Raw genomic sequence first — 22,212 nt, forward strand, 5'->3', positions numbered from 1 at the left:
TCAAACCCTTTCACAGAAAGCACAAACACTTTAAATGCTTCCTTAAGAGCTTAAGACAATTTTCATCATCTCATTCTTTGTGAAGGGGCAACAATTTCCTGAAATGTAGCCAAAAAAATCCTTTAGATTGAAAGTAAGTGTGAAGGATACAAGAAGAAATTCATCCTGCCTAGAAACAAGGGCCTGACATATATTGCTTCTTTAGCCACAAATAAGTAAGTTCAATACTAAAAAACTACAAAGAACAACAAGCTGTCATAAGTAACACAAAACTCTCAAGCAGGTATTTTCTTTGACAGGGAAAAAAAAAAAGGCATTTACAATAGTATGCAAGCTGCAGTTCAAATGAACCTCCTGTAAAAGCACCCATAGTAAATTATAAAGACATTCATCAGTATGGCCAGGCCACTGCAAGCCAAAAGGCATGAGTAATGGGTAGCTTCAAAGTAGGAAGGCACACATCCAACTCAGAGGAACATCCTGTACCAAACTATCCAACTTGAACTTCTGGGAGGACTCGCAGCCAGGTGGTGACACCCGGAAACAACTTCCTGATCCTAATCCTCAAAGGAAATAAAATGCAACTTAGTGGCACAGCCAAAGGAATGCATACTATAAACCCTCAATTTTCAACAGAACAGGAATTTTCCCTCCAAAACAGACTGCATAACCTGGTGAGCCATTTCCATGTGCTAGGCACAGGAAACAGCAAAAGAAGTACAGTCATACATAACCACAGGAAGGGCTGGAAGAGACTGATGAGTAGCACACACACCACAGACAGAAGGAAACACTGTCCAGCTGCACTCCCTTGAAACTAGAGCTGCATGAATCAGTCCACTGGGGGAAACACCAACACCAGTTCAAATGGAGAACTGTATGTGAGAGACCAAATAAATGGAATATCTCAGTGGCAATAAACATCAGTTTTGCAAGGGAAACAGATTCTTGAACTTTTGCTGCCAAATCTAGAACATTATTTGTATATTCTATAGGTCTGAAGGAAACACCTAAGAAATTTTAAATATGCTAATTATTAATTAATTGCTACTTCTTTTTACAAATATTTTAGAAGTTACCTAAGAGAATAGGAAAATAAAACTCTCTCCACTAGCCATGCTCCAGATCCTCCTTCATAATTTTAAGTAAGTAGCCACACAGAAATTTCAGAAGTCCTCTTGCTACAGCCCTAAAACAGGTAAGATTTTTTGGATTTGTCTTTTAAATGACTGTTCCTCTTTTGCCATCATTTGGCAAAATCACATTCAGGAGTCTAGGAAAAGTATTTTGTAGTTCAACTACTGTACTATGGAAAACAGTAATGTCTGCAGTAATGCAAATTACTGTCTCATCCTTCCTGCTGCAGTCAGTCCCTAACTTATGCTGTGAAGGGTAGCATCTTACACAGGGTTTTCCGGCATCATGAAAAATACTAGGATTCATTCATATGAGAAAACAAAAAAGATAGCAAATCCATGTCTAATTGTAAGCAGTTTCAGTCCAGTTTGCCCGTAATTGGTTTTAATTGTGTTTTTTATTTATTCTAAAAATACATTTCCAATGAAGCTTTCTCCGCCTATACTGCAGCCATTACCAAAAACTCCTCCAGTTTTTATGCTACACCTTAACCAAGAAAAACTGTTTTATTTCCAGGAACAACTGTCATTTCGAGGTACTCTAAAAAATTTCAGCAGTATATCTGCTACTTCATCTCACGCTTTTGCCTGAAATTACAGAGTCTATCCAATTTTTAACAAGCTAGCAAGATACTCCCTCAGATGACACCATCAGCTTTCCAAATCCTTCAGGCTCTGTTAGAGAATTAAGAAAAAGACTATTATTCCTGCTTCTCCCACTGCTCCTCACTATGCTAGAGTCATCATGGGAATCCAGGTACCTTGAGTTCTCCCTTGAACAAATACAGTTAAGTGCACAAAATCCTTCAAACTGGGAAGAGGCCAATGAAAACCTGCAAGTTTTTCCACACTGAGAAACTCCAGAGCTGGCCTGCAGTAAGTCCAGACAGGTGGTACACCTCAGCCACCCAACATCCAAAAAAAAAGCACTTGAATCTGTGACAGTAACCTTGCCAGGGCACAGATACAGCACCGGGTACTCTGCTCCTGCTCTGGCTGAAACACCCTTAGTGCCAGGCAGGTCAAGCTGCAGGCAGGAACAGGCTTTGGGCAGCAACCTCAGAGCTGAGCAAAGCTGAGGCTGCTGCTGGGATCTTTGAAACTGCAGCCTTTCTACTCCTGGTATTTGCTATGCAAGCCTATCCAAGACACTTAAAGCTGCTCAAAGCTACAATTTAGGCTATTGGCACAGTGATATCTAACTGGGCACTTCAAACAGCAGAAGCTACTTGAGAACATTTCCTTTTATCTAGATGCAGGAAGATCATCTCTGTACTGAAGTGCTATGGTTTGGCCATACCAATCAGCCTCCTTGTGCCACTCCAACAAATTGCTGTACTCCAGTGTTGACACAGCGCTAAGTTCCACTGGTACCAGGGCAACTTCAAAATTACTTTCAACACCAAGGATTTTTATTGTCCTCTCCCAGTCAAGAAACATACTGCTGCAGAGGGATCCACAGCACAAGAAAGCATATTACACAGGATCAAAATCAAAAGAAAACCATCAAAAGTACACTCACTGGAGCAGAGGAGTTTTCTTGGCAGTAGCTCAGGTTTAGAACAGAATGCTCTAGACATGGCAAGTATAACTATTGCCTTCAAAAGAAAATGTAATACTAGCTTCCTTAAACTGACTTCCCTGTAGCAATTACCAAGAAAATTAAGCCTGCAGAAAAGAAGAAAAAAGTAATTCTTGCTTTACTTATAGAATGAAAAAAAACGTGTTCAAAACATACTCCATTTGTGTTCAAAGGGACATTCAGTTTTTACAGTGCTGATAGCCCAGCAAATGCCTGAACAGCGAAGTATTTTTACTGTATTTGCCACCTGGCCTTCTCTATGAGAAGTAGATAACTTTCTCCACCTCGTGCCAAACATTTAGGAAATCAGAAATTCTCACTTGCTTCTTCAAGACCACAGTAGTTAGGAAAAATTATTTATCATAAGCAACCTATAAAAGGTCTGCAGAAGTGGGCACACTTCACCACACGAGCAGTGTAGTATTAAGAAAGTGGAAGCCTAGGCTGGAAAAAAAAACCTCTAGTCCTCACAAAGTTTTTATTCTTATGTGCTTACTAATTCACATCAGTTCCTGCATTTGATTTATCCATCCAAATCTTTCCTACAGAACAACTGCAAGCAAACACGTTAAAATATTCCATACACTATGCTATTAAAATACCAATGAACTTCTGATGTCTGTCTTTTCTTTTTCAAGACACTGATTACAACTTTAGTAAATTTAGGTAATTTTAGGAAAACCCTGAATTAGCTATTTTTTGTTAAAGGAATAAGCATTTCTGTTGTGTAGCAGCACTATCCATGCATTGAAGCTGTACATATTTTCAACAGGTCCTTCTTGGACAGAAGCAGAATCTTCCTTATAAAAGCAGAAAGGCTGACCAGGCAGGTCTGAGTAAAGACAGATGTGTAAGTGAGCAACAAAGAATCCAGAGGGGAAAAAAAGTGCTAACATGTTATGTAAGCAGCTGTGTGAAAACAGAACAAATTTCTAAATTCCGTCAATATTCAAGACAGAAGGTACATCCAGGCAATTCTGAAAAAAAATTAAATAGAACATCTTGAGAAATTAAGATAAAAATTTCTACTTTTTATACACATTATCTAATACTTTTCTTGCTTGGTGAGTAACACTGCAGCTTAATGTGACAACTGCAATTTAAAATAAATATCTTCTTATATAATTCCTCTCCCACAGAATTTTAGCAGAAAGTAGGCTTCCTGCCAGATGCAGACACCAGAGAGGAAAAAAAAAAAGAAAAGATAGTTACTTTTGCCTTACTCATTACAGTGACATTTTTCAGAAACAAAGTATCTCATCACAGTTTCAGTGCTTGAGTAGTACTGCCATGCATACAGCACATGTGCTTCAACTGAAGTGGTCAATTTCAGTGAATTTTACTTTAATGCGTGTCTTGTCTAATACTAACACTATCAGAAAACTAATACTATATGAAAAAGATTTTATGATAGTTTTCATTCTATGATTTCACTAACCAGTAAAAAAAATACTGTATTATCCTAGACTACTTCTTTTATGAACCCAGGATCAGTACTGATGAGATACTGCTCGTAATACAAAAAAGGGTCCTTGCAAATAATGTGATAGATTACTCCCAAAGTGAATGGGCTAAAGCAAGGCCACAACAGATTTAGCTGACAATTTTCCAAATAATATTTTAAAGACTTCTGGCAAGGTAATAAAATGTGGATTGAAATAATTCATTTTGCTATTAGTACCTTTTTCTTAAATGTACAATTATTTTTAGGCTGAGTAAAAAGTTTATATAGTATCTTGATTTAAACTCTCAGCGCAGCAACAGCACACTTTTCACATGCTGGTACACTGAATCATAGGTTCACTGCACACATGTGCATCCTAAGGACAAGGTGCTATCTCAGCTAGATATAAAGCAGTAAAAGCTACAATGCCATATCTCCAGAGAAATTCACAGAGATAGCTATCATAATGCTGAGACAAAAACAATAAAACATTTATACACAGCTGATCTAAGTAAGTAATTTAATATTTGTGTCCTTTTAGTCACCCAGAAGCACCAGGGTGTCAGAGGAGCTTACACTCACTTTCCTTTTTGTACAGATATGTACATTTCTGTACACCAAAAAATCCCATGCTAGTGATGCTAATCTCACTTGTACACCTCAGTGTTACGGTCTCTACAGTGCTCCTACTTGGAACTTGTTAGGGAAATTGGATTATCTGTTGTTTTTATGCCACTCTCATTTAATGCAATGTTTTTGAAAGACAGACTAGGAATCTCTGAAATAGAGGCACCAGACAAAGAAAATGAACAATGCTTCCAGGCATGAGAGGCAAAAATAAGAGCACACGCCTGGGTTAGGGCACTGTGACAGAGTGCAGTTGGAGGGCAGACAGCACAAATGAACTAAGTTGGCTGAAAGGCAGACAGGAAGCAAAACAGTTTGGGAAATGCTGCCTTATTTACAAACACTCCCACTATGTGACAAGATATTCAAGGGAAAGCAAAGGAAAACAGCAGTCTTTAGCATGGCTGGTAAATGGCTGGGCTATCTTTTTTTTTATACACCTCACATATCATAGAAGCATCTGGTGAAGATGAAGCACCTGATGAAGACAGAAAAACAGCATAGGTGCCATCCTTCTGCTCTGTAAAAGTCTTGTTACAAAGTCGAGAGCAGCTGGACTCCTCCACATGGACCAAGTCCAAAAGCACAGTGATAATACAAATTAAAGTTGATACTTTCTCAAAAGAGTAATCAAAACTAGTCTGCTATCAGAAACAGCAATTTAAAGTGATACAATTACTTAATACCATAGCTTTCAGAGCTAACCCTCTCCAAGATCTTTTACAATTACTAAAAAATTGCACTGAACTATTCAATAAACTGCACCAATTTTTTCAAACGTTTAAGCTTTTGTTTTAATAGTCCCCAACTAAAACTCAACTTTTTATAAAAATAATTGCATGACACATGTGCAGATAACCTGAAAACAACATAAGGATATTTTCCACAGCAGCTGGAGAGAATGCACAAAAGAAAGGAAAAGTCTCCTACCATTTGTCTCAGCAGTAGACCAACTGAAGTTTAGAGACTCCATACATAAACTACAGGAATCACACATTGTATGACCAATTTGTATAATGCAGGTCTCTGCTCTCATGTTTATGTATCTGTGTGTTGTTTCTATAGCTCTATTCTCAAATTTTAAAAAGGTCAGGAGTAAATTTGTTAAAAAGCAAATTAAAAAATACAAATAAGTTCTAAGCACAAAATGTCTTTGAGACTCAAACAAGGCAACCACATAATTGGAACTTTTTTAACTATTGAAAGACTCATGAAGCCTACACACACACAGAAGAGTGTGATCAATTCCAATTCGGGTCCAATACTCACATCCATACATACACAATGATTCACCACACCATTTTTCTGATGGCATAAAGCATTACATCTTGACTAGAAAGCAACAAATCAGGAAAACATCAGCTTACTATCTAAATCCCTACACTGACCCCTTTTCATCAGCTGCCTCACAACCAAGACTATTTTTTCTGCTATGGAGGTTCTATAGAAATGTTTGCGTCCATCACTCTAGCCTCACTTACCATTTGTACACTTTTACCACAGCAGTCTAAATTTGCTTCTAGCTGGTTCCTTACACATGGAAACCTTTCTGAGCTAATCCTAAGAGTCACTGTTTTCTGGACATTCAAATCATTCGTGAAGACCCACTCCTACAGCAATACCTAAAAAAAAAATCAGTTTCTAATACCTGCTAGACAAAAATTAAGAGGGACATCCTCAGTTTTGAAAAACAAGCTTCCCATTACTAAGATATAGCAAAGAGTTTGCTCCTATAAGGTAACTTTCCCCACACTCACACTCTTTTCCATGTTTGCCTTTGAAACCAGAAAACAATGACAAGAGTAATAGTGTTACAGTATTCTTCAGTACCCATTACAAGGTGGGTTCTACCAGAAACAACTACCAATACTCCTCAAATAGCCACAATTCTTGTGAAATATTTGGACACTGAATGATTTCCTATACAATAAGAAAAAAAAACATGAGGTATATAAACACATAAAATGAAAGCAAATTGATAGTGTATTTTTTTTTTAAGTTTCACTGCCCTCAAAATCCCAAGTAACTTTGCAGATTGAGAAATTTTTCCTTCTCTTTCTTTTTCCTTAGCTCTCCCAAATAATTTTCCTCCTACGGGCCATTCACTTAACAGATCCTTGTGGGTCCCTTCAAACACAGAATATTCTGTGATTCTGTTATTCCCACATGAAACACATAAAAGCAAAAAGAAAACCCATGTCTAATTGCCTGATTTCTGAAGCTGGCATATGAGACAAAAAGTGATTAAGTGAACTCAGTAACTTTCATTTCCCCTTATGCATCTCTAAGAGGTTATTGGTTTTACTCTTCAATTCTCCATTGTATCAGTCTCCCAATACCAAGAATTTTTTTTCCCATTTCTTAAAAATATTCAGAGCAAAACAAGATGAAAATTGTATGATCCATCATGGATTGTATGATCCTGGAAAAGGCATAATGAAAATCAAAGGGGGAGGTATCTCTAAAGGAAAAAGAGCCCAAGTGAGGTACACAACTAATAACAGCATCACTCACAGAAAGTACAAACATGTTTGATAAAAGAATTCTCAACCATTCACCTTTACTATAATATGTACTTTCTCCAAAGAAATGGAGAAGAAAAAAACCCCAGGAAAAGTGAAGAGTATGTGACCTACTGCAGCTATACTTAGAAGTTTCATGTAACTGTTTCTAAACACTGTAACCTGTAAATACTGAAATGCTACCAAAGATAAGAAAAATCCAAATTTAATAACCCTGACCAGTTTCACTGCATTAAGAAATGTAATCCAACAGATTACCTTTAGTATCAGTTTTGATGAATAGCTGTCTTTCCATTTTTTCTGTATCAGCTGCTTCATACTGTCTAAAAAGGACCGTACTGGTAAAGAATCAAGCACCCTTTAAAAACCAGAACATTCACAAACATCTGTCTTTCCACTCCAAGCCTAGTGTATTTAGGGATCTCACAAAACCTAAGCTGTAATGATCACTAAACTAAACATAGAGTAATTGCATATGGAATTGCTACAGTAGTGGCCACTATTGCCCTGACTGGACACAACATGCAGATGGTTGGCTGTGAAAACAGAAATAATGTTTTTATTAGGGCTGTGAAAACAAGCATAATGCTTTTATTAAGCCAACCCAACACATGCCAAGCCTTGATGACCCTCTCCACCTTCTTGCAGGCTGGCAATAAAGTTTATTCACAGGTGGGCTGTCTCAGCATACATACTTGCAGAAACACAGACCTGTTTTCTAACTACAGATTTCCTAGGAGGGCTTTGAAAAAGGCTTTCTAGCAGATAACCAGATGCAAACATGTCACAGTGAGAGGGTGGGCTAGGCTCTGGCACTGGAAACTCACACAGCAGCAGCACTGCTGCTGTGGCCAGCTCCTCACAGGCAGCTCCCTGGCTGCCACTGGGCCCAGAGCACACCTGGCACTCCTCAGCCCAGTGCTTTATAGGAATCAGAAGCCAGAAGAAAGGGTGAGTACTTTGTATTATGAACTTCACAGCAAAAAGTGGGGCAGAAATTAGCAAATGTTTGGAGCCATACTTCAGCATCAATCTATAACATGAGATCGACATGCAAAAGAATATTACACGTGTTCAACTACCTGAAAGCTAACAAATACAATGGCAGTTGTCCATACAACTATAACTTATCTGACCTAGGTATAGGCATGATACATTTTAATACCACAACACTTCCCTCTAGATCTTCCCCCAGGCAGCATTGAGAAGGGATGGCAGCCTAGGAATGAGCCCACAGCATGCAGCAAAGCAGGCTGCTGTTTACAGAAGCTGCAAAGTGCCACAGAGAACAGCAGGCACATACAAGAAGAAAAACTCTTCACGCTACTGTGCTCTCCTTCCATAAGCTACTCCCTTAAATCCTGTTAATCAATCATATATTTTCCCCTAAATAGCAAGCACCAGTCATTTCCCCACCTCTGCTCCTTCTATAGACACATATAGACACATATAGACACATATAGACACATATAGACACATATAGACACATATAGACACATATAGACACATATAGACACATATAGACACATATAGACACATATAGACACATGGGACATACATCTACTAGGAAAGCACCATGCACAGATTTAAGCAGCTAAGAAATTTGGAGAAAAAGAAGGCTGAGCACTCATCTCTGGTGGAAGAAGCAGAAATGGCGCTTTGAACACGTGCTCCATGTCAAATAGTCTGGGGGCACTAAACAGCAGCGCTGCCTTCTGAGAGTGGGTGGAGCTCATGGGCACAGCCAGTTTTGCACCCCAGGAACAAAAAAATCCACATCATCAAGCCAAAGCCACATTAAGCCCACTACCTCACTTCTGGCATTGGACAGCAGTAGCTATGTGGACAAAAGCATAAGTACGAGGCAAGGATAAAGCAGGATTTCAGGATATATATGCAAGGGAAGATGAGTTTGATGCAGAGATGGGAAGTCTTTTGTATTTAATCATCTCAAGCAGAGTTTTCTTCTGGAATTCTGTCAGATGTTAGCACTCAAAACATCTATGAGTATAGAATAGCTCAATCACACATCACCTGAGAAACTCCTCTTGGTTAGCTCTGAGGATGTCAGCTGCTCATTCCTCTTCATACTCTAATAGTGAAATACTTCTACACTGGAATATTTCTTGCCTTTTCACTGTTCACCATTTCCTCATCACTCAACATTCCCACCACCCATGTGGTGAGAATAACTTGGTATTTGGGGAGCCCTTGTGATTACCACAGGAAAACCTATAAGTAAATTAATAATCCTGTACTCAAAGCAGGATTAGAGTAACACGCATGTTAGAATGAGGCACTGACCCACTTTTAACAATAAATAGGACTACCCAGTTAATTAGTCAATGAGCATTATCTGTTCTGTGCACTAGTGCCCAGTGAGGAAGGAGCAAGAAAAGGTGGCATCCACAGCCACATTTAAGACTACCAAATACTTCTTAATCAGATGTCAGTGACTGTACAGGCAGGCGATTTTTGGCAACTACCACTTTGATATTCTTAACCTCAAAACTGTTTTAATATGACTTTGTATCTTACTGCCTACATCCACAGAAACAAAACTTTCATTCCATCCACTTGGAAATCATACTGTTAACACCACCGGTCATCAGCAAGGTAAGGAATTTAGATATTAGCTTGTCAGTACCTATACATATCAACTTCAGATTTTGAAGAATTATTTTCCTTATTTTTTTCACAAATTCATCCCAAAGCGAAGTTTAGAAGTGAGATTAGGCCCATTCCTGGCTTTTCAACTTAAATTTCCCCATCCTTTGTTTCTGGTCTCTTTTTCCTAGTAGTGTCCCTCAAGATCCACCAGTGGAAGCTTCTGCCCCCAACAAGTGATGTGGCCTTCCCAGCAGGCAACCACTGACAGCATCAGAGCAGATTTCTCCATCCTTGGTGCCCTCACTCCTCAACTGGGTACAACTGCAGCAAGCATATTCAACAGAAGCAAGTGTTTTAAATAATTTAACTGCTTAGCAGTATCAACCCCCAAGCACACACAAATTCTGAAGGCTTTTGCCTTAGATTCAGGGCTTAGGCATTTTTTTTAACCGTTTCTTGGAAGAGCATCCTTCATATAGGAGCTTTTACCTGCAAACTAAGTTATACATCCTCTCCCCAAGTCTGAATCCCCTAACCATTTTCCTTCCCACAGGGAAAAAGTGTGTTTCACACTGAACTCTGTCCAAAGAAAAAATTAACAAAGATTTACAAACAAAATATTAGCAAAGACTTATTGCTGCTGAATCCCTCCAACATCTTTCTATTTAATTAAAAAAAAAAAAAAAGAAGGCAAGAGAGCCTTCAGCTTGAATAACTTAAGTTCAGCAAAAACCTGGAAGACTTTAATAGAAAGCCTTATGCAGTGGTATAGTACAGGCTCTTCCTGAAAGGGGAGACATGACAGTGTTGTGTTAATGCAAGACACAGAGATGCTACCAACTACAGAGATAATACTCAGTGGCACAAGCTCACCACACCTGGCAAAACAACAAATGCAGGATCCTGAAAGATTTAGCAAGCACTAAAAACCTACATAGAGGATGTTCAGCATGGTTGCATCTTAATTTCAGAAAAAATATGGTTGTGACCATTTATTAGCTAAAGCATTTAATGTAAATAAATGCCACGTTTGTGTCAAAAATCAATAATGCAGCCAAGCTTAATATACTCATGTGAAGAGGCACGGCTTTTCTCAAAGAGCATGTTTTCCTAGCCTGCCAAATGCTACTTCACCTACAAAAGAAATGGTTACTAAAATCAGTTTACTGCAAGCTCCATCTAACTACCGGCCTGCACATCAGCAGGATGCAACACTGACCAGCAACAGCAGGGCAGCTCTGCATGACATACAAGCTATCTGAGCTCTCACCATTTGAAAAGGGGCTGTGAAAAAAAAAAAAAAAAAGGGGGGGGGGGGCTGAGAGCTGGAAAATCTCAGAAAAAGATTTTGAGATTATTACTGCTCACAACAGTAAATAATGTAGACATCTATCACAGAATAGTAACATTAGAATCATAGTAACATTATGGTTGGAAGGGATGTGGGGATCATCTAGCTCAATCCCCCTGCCAAGGCAGGATAGCCTATAGCAGGTTACACAGAAATCCCTCCAGGTGGGGTTTGAATGTTTCCAGACAGGGAGACTCCATAATCTCCCTGGGCAGTCTCTCTGCCACCCTCAACATAAGGCAATTTTTCCTCATGACGAAGTGAATCGCAATTTATAAATTCTTTTCGCAATTTTAACATTGTATTTTAGCTGGAGCATTTCAAACTTCCCAGAGCCGACACTCAAATACGCTGTTCGGAAGAGCCTATCCAAGGGTACCGCTCGGGAAAGCGCTGCCTCCCTGCTCCCGGCCTGACTTCGGCCAGGGAATACCTGTGAACCTGCACCAAGCCTAGCGCTAGAGGGATGGATAGACAGCTGCCCGGGAGCCCCTTTGAAGCCGCACAGGAGGAACCCCTTCCCGCAAACACCTGCCCGCTCCTTCCCATCGGCACGGGCCGGGTCTCCCCTGGGCAGCCAGCCCAGCCCCGACGGGCGGCCCGGGGTCTCCGGCCACCACCACGGCTGTTGTTATTTGTTTCCGGCAGCACCGCGGCGTGTCGGGGGTGAGGAACAACGCGCCGCCCGCCGCCCCCTCCCGGCGGTGCCCCCCACCCACCCCCGGGCCGCCCCGCCGCACTCACTCGCCAGCCGTGGGCCATCCAGCCCCCCGCCGCCGCCGCCGCCTCCGCCGCCTCCCGCCCCCAGCTCGGCTTTCTTAGGCCCCACCACCGCTGCCGCCGGGCCCGAGCCGGCCCCGTGAGCCGAGTAGCCCGGCCCGGCGGCGGCGGCGGGTGGGGGGATGCCGAGCGGGAGCCCGCCGAGGGGGGGTGCGGCGGGCCCCGGGCCGGCGGGGGCGGCGCCCGGCTCCTCATGCAGGAACTGGCACTCCTCGCCGTAGAAGCAGGTCTTGTCCTTGGCGTAGTAGCGGCAGAACTTCAGCTTCACGGCCCCGCCGCCGCCGCCGGCCCCCGCCCCGCCGGCCGCCGGCCCCGCCACGCCGACCCCCGCCCCCGGCGGCGGCCCCACCACCGGCGACGGCGACGAGCAGGGCAGGCCGCTGCTGTTCATGGCAACCGCCCCGCCGCCGGGGTCGGCACCATGGGGAAGGGGGCGGGCAGGGGGAAGGGGCGCGGGGACCGCCGTCACCCCGGGTCCGGCTCCGGAAGGGGCAGGAGGAGGAGGGGGCGACTCCGCGCCTCTTAAAGGGGCCGCGCGGCCCGGGGCGGCGGCGCCTCCTCCTCCTCAGCGGTCCCGGCGCTCGGGGTTGTTTATGCCATTTTCCTCTTCCTGAGCGGCCGCGCCTGCGCCGGCGCGGAGCACCCTGGGTAGCGCCGGCGGTCGGGCCGCGGAGGCGGAGGCGGCCGGTGCTGCGGGCGGGGCAGGGACGGACGGAGGCAAGGAGGGAGGGAGGGAAGGAGGGGTGGCGGCGCGGAGCGGAGCGCGGGGCCCGCGGAGCCGCGGGAGGCAGAGCGCCGGGGCCGGCGGGGCCGGGGCGATAACCGCCCGTGGCGGGCGGTGTCTGGCGGCAGGTGACCCCCGGCACACGGCCCGGCCCTGGCCCGGGGCCGCCCGGCTCTGGAGCGCTGTGCCAGGCTGGATCGTGAGCCTTCTCCCGCTTCGTGGGGTCGAGGTCAAAGCACCGGCCGTCCCTGCAGGATCTCAGCCGGTTTCCCTCCACAAAAGTTCCGTGCCTCTTTCCGGCCCTAACACCGCACACAGCCTGCTGGCCGTGCCTTGCCTGCTGGCACGGCGGGAACGCGGCCCGAGGGATTCTCCCTCTCCAGGCGACGAGACGCAGTTCTTAAGAAAATGCTTCAGGTCTTTTCCCCGGAGCTTGGAGAACTTTGTTACGTGAATTTTAACTGACTCTCTTGCAATGCTACTCAATACTTTTAATTTTTTTCAATTTTTACTCGGTCAAGTTGTTGGCATAGCTTGTGGTGAGGAAATAGCTGAAATAGTGTGTATATATGTAGTTGGGAAATGTAAGTTAAAGTGCACTTGACATTATTTTGGTAAGAAAAACATTTACTGTAGAATTAAGATTACTTGTTGTCTATCATAGTCTTCTCTCTTATTAAAAATGAAAAGAAAATCAGGGCCTGCTTGGAAGATGCTTTGACAGTTTGCATGAAAAGAAATTTTAAAATAATGAGTGAACTTGTCTCAATGGAACAAATCAAAATCTTCCTCAGATAGAGTGTTGAAAAACCTTTAGAAATAAGCGTGCCTTAAGCTGAAGTCTGAAGATCAAAAATTTTGGACAGAAAACTAGAGAAAGGACAAGACTACAACAGTCCAGGCTTCAGTTTTAGACTGTATACCAAGAAGACAGGGTGAGGATATAATCTCTCTCTCATTCCCCAACAATTTTTCTAAATGTTTTTGCTTTAGATTCAGGGCTTGGTCAATTCTTTTTAAACTTTCTTAGAAGAGCATCCTTCATATGAGAGCTTTTAGCTGCCAACTAAATTATGCATCCTCTCCCCAAGTCTGAATCCCCATTTTCTTTAATGTAGGGAAGAATTTGTACTTTCTTTCAGCAGTACAGCAGAGAGCTCACAGCTTCTGTCTTCGTCCAAGCTTGAAAAGTAAGCCAGAGTGGAAAAGACCCTGTTGGTTTCTCCACTAAAATCTCAGTGTCAGAGCTCAGACAGACCACAGCAGATTCCACAAGGGAGAAAGAACGCATAAATGCCTCAACCGTGGGAAACAATTCACTCCCAGCTTGCACCTTTTAAGATAACCAAAATCGGTTTTGCTTTAGTGCACAGATTGGTCCCAGCTGCTTTAGGTGAGCTGCCCACAGTGCTACTTGGTTGTGTATCACTCATCCCCCCGCCCCCAGCATTAGTGTTATGTCTCTGAGGAGTGAAAACAAGGGCTTCCCTGCGCTGCTGCAGCTAGACACAGGTGCCTGCAGGTGACACTTCCCTCGGCTGCTGCAGTGAGGAGAGAGTCTGGGAGTGCATTGTTTTCTCTCCTTTTGTCCTCCTGGTTGGTGCCAAGGGAAAATGCCAGCAGAAGGTGAAGGTCTCAGGCAGATGGGGATTTTAGGATGCATGGGTTCATAGAGGCAAATGGGAGGTAGAAGGTGTTGTGTTGAGGTAATGCCATGTGTGAGGAGGAGACAGGAACCCAATATCATTCTCTGCTTAAGCCTTATTATCAGCAGTCTATTTATCGCCTCTTATTCCAAGAATGATGTCCCTTGGAAAATTTCTTTCCCTCCCCAGAGGTCAGACTGGGTAGAAAAGTTGTATGTACATGTGAGGTGGTTTGAAAGGGAGACACAAAAATGTTAGTAAGGGAGAAGAAAAATCTCAGCTTTCACCCAGTTTTCCCAAGATCTGTGGGCCCTTTGTCTTGAGCTTTAGTATTGTGGATTTAATGGTATCAAATTATCTTACAAGAGATTTGATGATACTCATAGGGTAATACCTTTTCTGGGTAAACTGGTTGAACATGAAGTTTATTCTTCCAAGCAAAGACTTGAGATGCATAGCCACTCCCATCGTTGAAGATATTCTAACCTGTGTTTTCAGCTTTTCCCACAGCTCTTTTGCTGATCTCTGTATGTGTCTAATATTACATGTACATGGTGAGGTTAGGAACAAGGATGCAAATGGGCTTGTGTACGCACAACCCACATTTATTCTGTCCACATGCTGTACCTCAGGTTCAAAACATTCCCACTGGATGTGGGAAGAGCTGAGGTAGTGGAGGCAGTAGTGCATGATGCTGCCAGCCTGAGTACCCAGCTAGCAATGGCGTCTGCAGTATGGTGCCAAGAATGTTGGGGTTCTCCCCCACTGAAGTCAGCCTAAGTACTGTACCTGAGCCACTGAACAGCAAACCAACTTGGAAATGTCCTTCACCTTTTCTACATTGTCTTGGCCAGCAGAGCAGAACCAATGGGATGACACTCAAGGTGGCATGAGCCTCTTTTTGTGACTCTGGCAATCTTTCACCTCTCCTTCTCTTCATTTTTGTTCACTGTATACAAGGACGTGGCCTGAAGACTGACCAGCAGGAAGTGAGTGTCCATATGGGAGCCTGACATCTTCTCATTAATCATGTGTTCCCCTCTAGATTCTGATTTTTATTGCCTGTTCCCGCTGGTCAGCCAAAATGATGAGGAGGACCACAGACCATTCTCTGTCTGCTTCAGCTTGCTCCCCTGCTTCATGTAGTGCATGGGGATATACTATGCATTCCTGCAAAGGAGTGATTGATGATGTTACCTCTTTCACAAAACTAGGTCCCCTGATCATCACAGCTGGCACCTGTGTGGAGAGTGTTGCTGTACTTTGCATGAAATTCAGGAAGCAAGAGGAAGGAGAAAGATTGATACCCCTGGGTCTTGTCCCACTTTGTAGTTAAGTGATAACTGTGGTGTGCTTTTTGACCCAGAAAGGAGGAAATACCACTGTATGCATGCCTGAAGCCATGGCCAAGTGACAGAGTGTCACTCTTAATGAGCTGTGCCAGAAAGGCAGAACCAAACATTATGAGATGAAAAATCAAGGTGGGGGAGGGAAACCTTGGGAAGGAAACATCTGCCAAGAGCTTTTTTTTTTTCCAGCCAAATCAGCTTGCAAGTGCCAAGCAGCTCCCCCCTAACATTTTAACCATTCTTGAGAAAGCCATGTTTGCTATTGAGAGTGACACCTTCTCTTTGTATCAACACAGAATTAACTTGTTTATTAAATCATGTGGAAACAGATCCTTAAGTGCAGGCTGGCATCAGATAATGCAAATGAATAACAATACTTTTTAAGGGAAAGAGTTACTGTAGCTGACTTTTTTTTAAGGTCTAGGCGAGACAGGTTTTGTAGGTAGGAATCTTGTTTAACCAACCAAATAGTTGGAAAAGGTAATGTGTGAACACTGGGTTTTTTCCAACAGTACCAGCTGGGTCTGTTAGAAGATACTATCTCTACTTAGAAAACTGGCCTTAGTATTACTGAAACAGATCAAAGGAAATACTTCTAAACAAAGTTTGCACATAATCCAAATTTACCTTTTAGAGTCTATCATTATAGTATATAATCAAGGAAAAAAACTGATGTGATCAGGGTCTACAGTAATATTAGACAAGAATTTAGCATTTATGAATTTTTCATAATTGCTAATAATTCATATTTTTTTCAAATAAAGCCTAATACTTCAGGCTATACACCAGCTACTGTCTGAAGTCAGAAGGAGATTGCCACTCTTGAGGAGATTATTCCACAAAATTATCTGCCTTTGAAATATTTGAGAATTACTAACATAGCAGTCAGGATATTGGACTGCATGCAGTGACCTGCGGTGGCAATACCCACGGGTCCCTAACTGGGCAGTTGCCTTTACTAACAGTATCTGGAAGAAACCAGGTGTTGCTCCCAACCAGACTCCTGTTCTTGTGCAAAAAGAAATTAATTTCAACTCGGTGAAGTTTTGAATTCAAATCAAGTCACAAATCAGGAGTTGACCCTGAAGTGCTCTTCCTAACACCTACATTAATAATGTATGCTAAACCTTATATTAATAATGTATGGAGGGGAGGTCTTAGCCCTAAGCTAGAATTAAAATTAGTACAAGCACTAAAATACAAGTCTAGTTTCACTGTGCTGGTAATCCGATCGTATGGTTCAGCTAGAGAATTTCTTACCATGTGGCTGCTCCCACTGGCATAGGTTTTATCTACTTGTTGCAGTGAAGGCCAACCAGGATGGATAAGCTGGATAAAACACTTGATAACAGAAACCATTTTCTCATGGTGGAAAAAAGCCCTGCTCACTCAAAGAATGCTTTGCTGTTGTATGCATGTGTATGATACATTCATTGAACCCTTTTGGACCCCAGTCCAGCATCTTTAGGAATAAGTTAATATGTCAGAACTTATACTTTGGCTTAGTCCAGTAGATGTGAGCTGTCCTAGCTGGATCTTTCACAGAAGCTTTTACACTGAAAACCTGACATATACATTAAGGCTTCTGATACCAGATCAGCTGAATCACCAGCAACTGATTTTCATTATTAAACAGTAGTTTCTCCTTGTCAGAATCACAAAAAAGCAAAATATCTTCAATGGAATCCTAGCAGCTACCAGTGCTGAGTGCATCAGGTGGAAGAGAAAACAAAACATTTGCATCACTTGCCAATTTTAAATCAGAGGATAAGAATCCACTTGCCTGGTACATATGTAAGTGTTTAGACATGTCTTTGTCAGGCTACCCTACCAACAGTGAGCACTCAGTGGCTGGGATAGATGTCTGTTATTTTCAGAACAGAAGTACAAACTGTCTACCCCTGTTTTCTGAGGGCAAAACCTGTATATATGTGTAGGGTTGAAAGGGGTACAGGAAAGTACAAAACTCATAATTGGTAAAGATGTTGAACTGATTTGGTCCCAAACCAATCCCTCAGGAACACCGCTTGTCACTGCTCTCCACTTGGACATGAAGCCATTGACCACAATTCCTTGAATTAACCATCCATCCAATTCCTTGTCCACCGATTGGTGCCTCTGTCAAATTCATATCTGTCCAGTTTAGACACAAAGTTTCATGAAGGACAGTGGACAATTCTTTGCATGAGTCCAGGTAAATTATGTCAGGCGTTCTTCCCTCGCACCAAAGCTGTAACCCCATCATAGAAAGCCACCAGATTTGCCAGGTGCCATTTGCCCTTAGTGAAGTCATGCTGACTGTCACCAGTCACCTCCTTATTTTCCATGTGCCTTCTTATAGTTTCTAGGGAAATTTGCTCCAAGATCTTGACAGACACCAAAACTGACTACACTGCTCTGTAGTTCCTTAGGTCTTTTTTTTTTTTTTTTTTTTTTTCCCCTAAAGATGATAAAGGATTGGGGTATCTGGTAAGGGAGTGAAATGGCTGGGACTGTTTAGCCTGTAGAAGAGAAGGCTTGGGGGGAGCCTTATCAATGTGTATAAATATCTGATGGGGGAGCCAGACTCATTTCAGTGACAGAACCACCTGCAATGTGCACAAACTGTAAAAGGGGAAGTTCACTCTGGATATCAAGAAACATTTTTATACTGTGAGGTGGTTTAAGTGCTGGTTGCCAGGAAAAGTTGTGGACTCTCCATCTCTGTTGGTATTTAAAACTGTACTGGATGTGCTCTGGGGCAGCCTGTGCTAGCTGATCATGTTTTGAGTATAGCACTGGACTAGGCAATCTTCAGAGGTGCCTTGATACCTCATTCATGTTAGGGACTGTGTACCAGTGTGGGCAGTGGAACAAAAAAGGGGCAACCTGCCAGCTAAGAAAGCTTGTTGTCAGCATGGTATTTTCCTGTTTGCATCAATTTCTTTAAAGCCTATGGAATCCTATGCTTCCTTTTCTCATTTTTGCATCCTTGCAAATATGTACCTCCCTAATTTTCATATAATTTCAGCTCCTTCCTCTGCACTGCAAAACACACAAACTTGTGTTGAGCACCACAGTACAATGGTACTGACTCATTCAGTGTGTCTAAGGCAGTCTTGTGAGAGATCATGCATTCATGTCCATGAACAATACTGGCCTCTGTGCCCCATTGCCCCTGCAGTTGCATTCAGGATGTTTTATGTGTCTTATTTTAGCTATGGTATGTCTGTCTAGTTCTGATTCATCTACTTTTTTTTTAACTTCCCTAATGCAGAAGGCAGGTATCAATAAAAAATCTAAATATAGTCTCTGAGATGTTTCTGAGAACACTTTACCAATACTGAGTTTATTTGTTTAGGGATTTTTTTAATCCAGGTTCTGAACAATTGCAGAATCATTGCTCAGCCCTTGGCAAGTAAAAATAACAACTGAATGAATAAAAAATACAATTTTATATATAAAATACAACAGCCAAGCAAATAATAAAAATCCCCCAGTCTATCCTGGGAGATCATAGAGGAGAAGCTCAAGCTTAATCCTTAGAACTGGGTCTGATTTGTGCTTGGTGACTGTTATGCACAGCTGTGCAAGGCAGGGAGATCTGTCTGCCCCTCTGCAATGTCCTGTTCTGGTACAAATCAGTGGGGCTTGCTGGCCCCAGCAAGTTCTCCTACACCTGGACCAGTTCCACCTCTTACACACCAGCAACCTGGAGCCAGTGAGGAGGCAGCTCTTGAAGCACTATGCTCCAAGGAAGGTGGCAAGCAGGGACAGGTTAAGGGCAGAGGGATTCTGCCTCTACAGGTTTGCATCTCAGCCTGGAGGCCTTTGTTTTCATCCCCTAGACAAGTAATCTGTGTAACAGCTTCAGAACAGCTGTGGCTCGCTTTGAACTTTCCTGCAAACAGTGCTAGTTCCCTGTTCCCCCTGGTATAAGCACAGCCCCATGCCACAAGCCTACCCCCTGCCTTGGTGGCAGCCCCCAGGATCTTGGAGGTGACTGCAGCAGGTCCTCTGTCACCAGCAGAGCAGAGGCTCACCAAGCATGGGGAACCTCCCTCGGCCCACCACGACAGATGTGGTGGGGTATTCCCATGGTGTAGCATGAACTTAATTTGGATTTTTTTTTGAGCTCTTCAGCTTGGCAAAACACTTGCTCTTCCCCTCATCAGGATTTGTAGAAATTATGCTAACTGCCAGTGTGTGAAAGCAGAAATTGTAACTGCTTCAAAAATAAGAGTTGAAGCGAGACAGCACAAATTTACAGGAGAAAATACGTCTTAGTAAGTGTGAGCCAAGGACTTGAGACTGAGCAGCTGAAGTGGAGGCAGCTGCTCAGCTTAGTGGAGGCATCCTCTGACAGAAGGAAGATGCTCCCCGACCCCCAGAGAGGCCCCTCTTCTCCACGTCCCACAGCCGTTTCCTTGTGGCTCAGGTCTCGAGCCCTCTCATTTGAAGAAGTGGTTTCACTCTGGGCAGTGACATGCACCCTTAAGGCAACCACCTGCAGGCTCAGTTTCACTTGTGGGGCCAGGGCACTGCAGGGCACCACCAGCCATGACAGCGAGTTGGCCCCACAGCTGCTCTGCTAGAACTCCATTTCATCTCGCAGGTGAGGTCTTCTCATCACACTCCTCAGGCCCTTTCGTCTCCATTCCCCACTCTAGCTGCATCCCTTCACATCTTTCCTTTCTCCTTTGATTTATTCTTCTCTTGAATCTTTTATTTTCTGTCTCACCTTTCTTCTCTCTTCTGGAGATGCTCTTCTTTCTCCCATCACCCTAATCTCTCCCACTCCAGCCCAGCTTTTTTACTGTATCTGACATATTTTATTCTCAAGGCAAAAATTATTTAAATTACTGATTTTTTTTTTGTTCTCTTTCTTCTGATGTAAATGTATTTCCTGCTGTTAATGCTAGCTTGACCTGAACACTTTAAATAATATACCTGCAATTTCCCACATAAATAATCTATGAATCAGATACCTTAGTAGAGTGAAATATAATGATGTATCATTATCTTACCTGGTTTTGTTGTTTTTGTTTAATGATCTAAATAGAAGAAAGCATGATATTAATATATATTAATATATAGAAAGTACTCTTTGTTTACTGTTAGAGTGAAGTGTTTTGGAATTTAAAGCTTGATATCCTCTACTGAAAATCAGCCCAGCAATTAGCTGTTAAGAAAAAAGGAAATAGCATTTGCTTCCATCTCAAATGCCTGAAACTGTTTTTCTCTAAAATTAATGGCTTGTTCCTATCTAAAATGATCTTGCTGATTCAAAATCCAGGACTGAGTGCATGTTTTTCTCCTGATATAGTTCTAGTACATACCTGAGAAAGTTTTTTAACAACCTGTGGTCCATTTTCAGCTCCATATACAGAGATAATAATATTTACTTCAAAGAGAAATTGTTAGATATTATTCATTTATACTTGAAAGTCTACATGAGCCATTTGAAGAGAAGGTGGAGTAAAAATGAAAATTAATACTTTATGATCTTGTGCTTTGCATGATTGCTGATACTACTAAGCAAACCCTGTCAAAGAGGGATTTCTGTGTTTTCTTCTTTGACTGAGTTTTGCTATTTTGCAGGCTGCCTAACAAAATAAATAAAAATTACTAGCATCTGAAATGTAATGGTGCCCAAAGGCCTGTTCAGCATGGCTAAGAGACAGTTCTGCAGGGAGGGCAAAAGGGGTTAGAGCCCCAAGATGTGATTATTCTCTAGGAGGACTGCTGTTCTTTCTGCTGAGATATTATTTAGTCAAGGCAAGGTGCACAGGGAGGCAGTGTTTCTTCTCATAAGTCTGGCTATTATAGGAAAAAAAAATGTAAATGCTTTTGGACATACAAAGCAGTTAGTATCTGAAGCATCAGAGACAGACTTAACAGTAAAAATCCTGAGAACTTCTAGTTCCACACATGTCTATAACAGATCACTCTTAAAAACAGTTTTGATGAGAATAATGTGAAGCATTCAATAAATTGTATACACTCTCTTAAAACTAACTGTGTCCCCTTTGAGAATCTGTTTTCTGATTGAGATAAGATTGAGTAATAAATTGTGCAGACAACAGATGGTATCCATATGATGAACTAGTGTCATCAGAAATGGCAGCATTTAACCAGCAAAGGAAAGCTAAATAATAATAACACCTGGAGGAAAATCTCCACAGTATCTTTAGACTTAAGGCAGCAGGTCAGTCTTAAAATTACAGGCTCAGAACTGAAAAAGTTTCAAGAAAGAGCAAGTGTCTTGCCTGTGCTATTTGCTGCAAATAAATGCTCCCCAGCAGCAAGAAATTTAATCCCAAGAACTTCAGAAAACAATATATGCAATACTATATATGTAAATACAGCTATATGCATTAAAAACACTATTCCAGCTCTCATCTTACATTCTTCTGGTCATCCCAAACAAGAGTTTGGGGCTAAAGGGAATGTTATCTAGCA

General features: G+C 42.4%; 2 protein-coding genes across 15 annotated transcripts in view; one reads left to right on the forward strand and one right to left on the reverse strand.

Moving 5' to 3' along the window:
* The window catches only part of PAN3 (poly(A) specific ribonuclease subunit PAN3), a 118,624-nt gene extending 105,966 nt beyond the window's left edge, over positions 1-12,658 (reverse strand). For 10 of the 14 annotated variants that reach the window (XR_012056495.1, XM_072930432.1, XM_072930426.1 and 7 more), the window contains exon 1: positions 12,017-12,658. Coding sequence is in view for 13 of the 14 variants with exons in the window: in XM_072930432.1 (XP_072786533.1) it covers positions 12,017-12,443 (427 nt within the window). In the remaining variant the exon portion in view is untranslated. The remainder of the gene's footprint in view (positions 1-12,016) is intronic. The other 4 variants (XM_030274801.4, XM_030274795.4, XM_030274790.4 and 1 more) reach the window with 2 other exon arrangements.
* Positions 12,659-12,902: 244 nt separating this feature from the next.
* FLT3 (fms related receptor tyrosine kinase 3) overlaps positions 12,903-22,212 on the forward strand; it is a 50,641-nt gene continuing 41,331 nt past the window's right edge. The window contains exon 1 of the mRNA XM_030274769.4: positions 12,903-20,365. Coding sequence (XP_030130629.4) covers positions 20,311-20,365 — 55 coding nt within the window. The 5' untranslated portion in view covers positions 12,903-20,310. The remainder of the gene's footprint in view (positions 20,366-22,212) is intronic.

This window comes from Taeniopygia guttata, chromosome 1, assembly GCF_048771995.1.
Source record: "Taeniopygia guttata chromosome 1, bTaeGut7.mat, whole genome shotgun sequence".
Lineage (NCBI taxonomy): Eukaryota > Metazoa > Chordata > Aves > Passeriformes > Estrildidae > Taeniopygia > Taeniopygia guttata.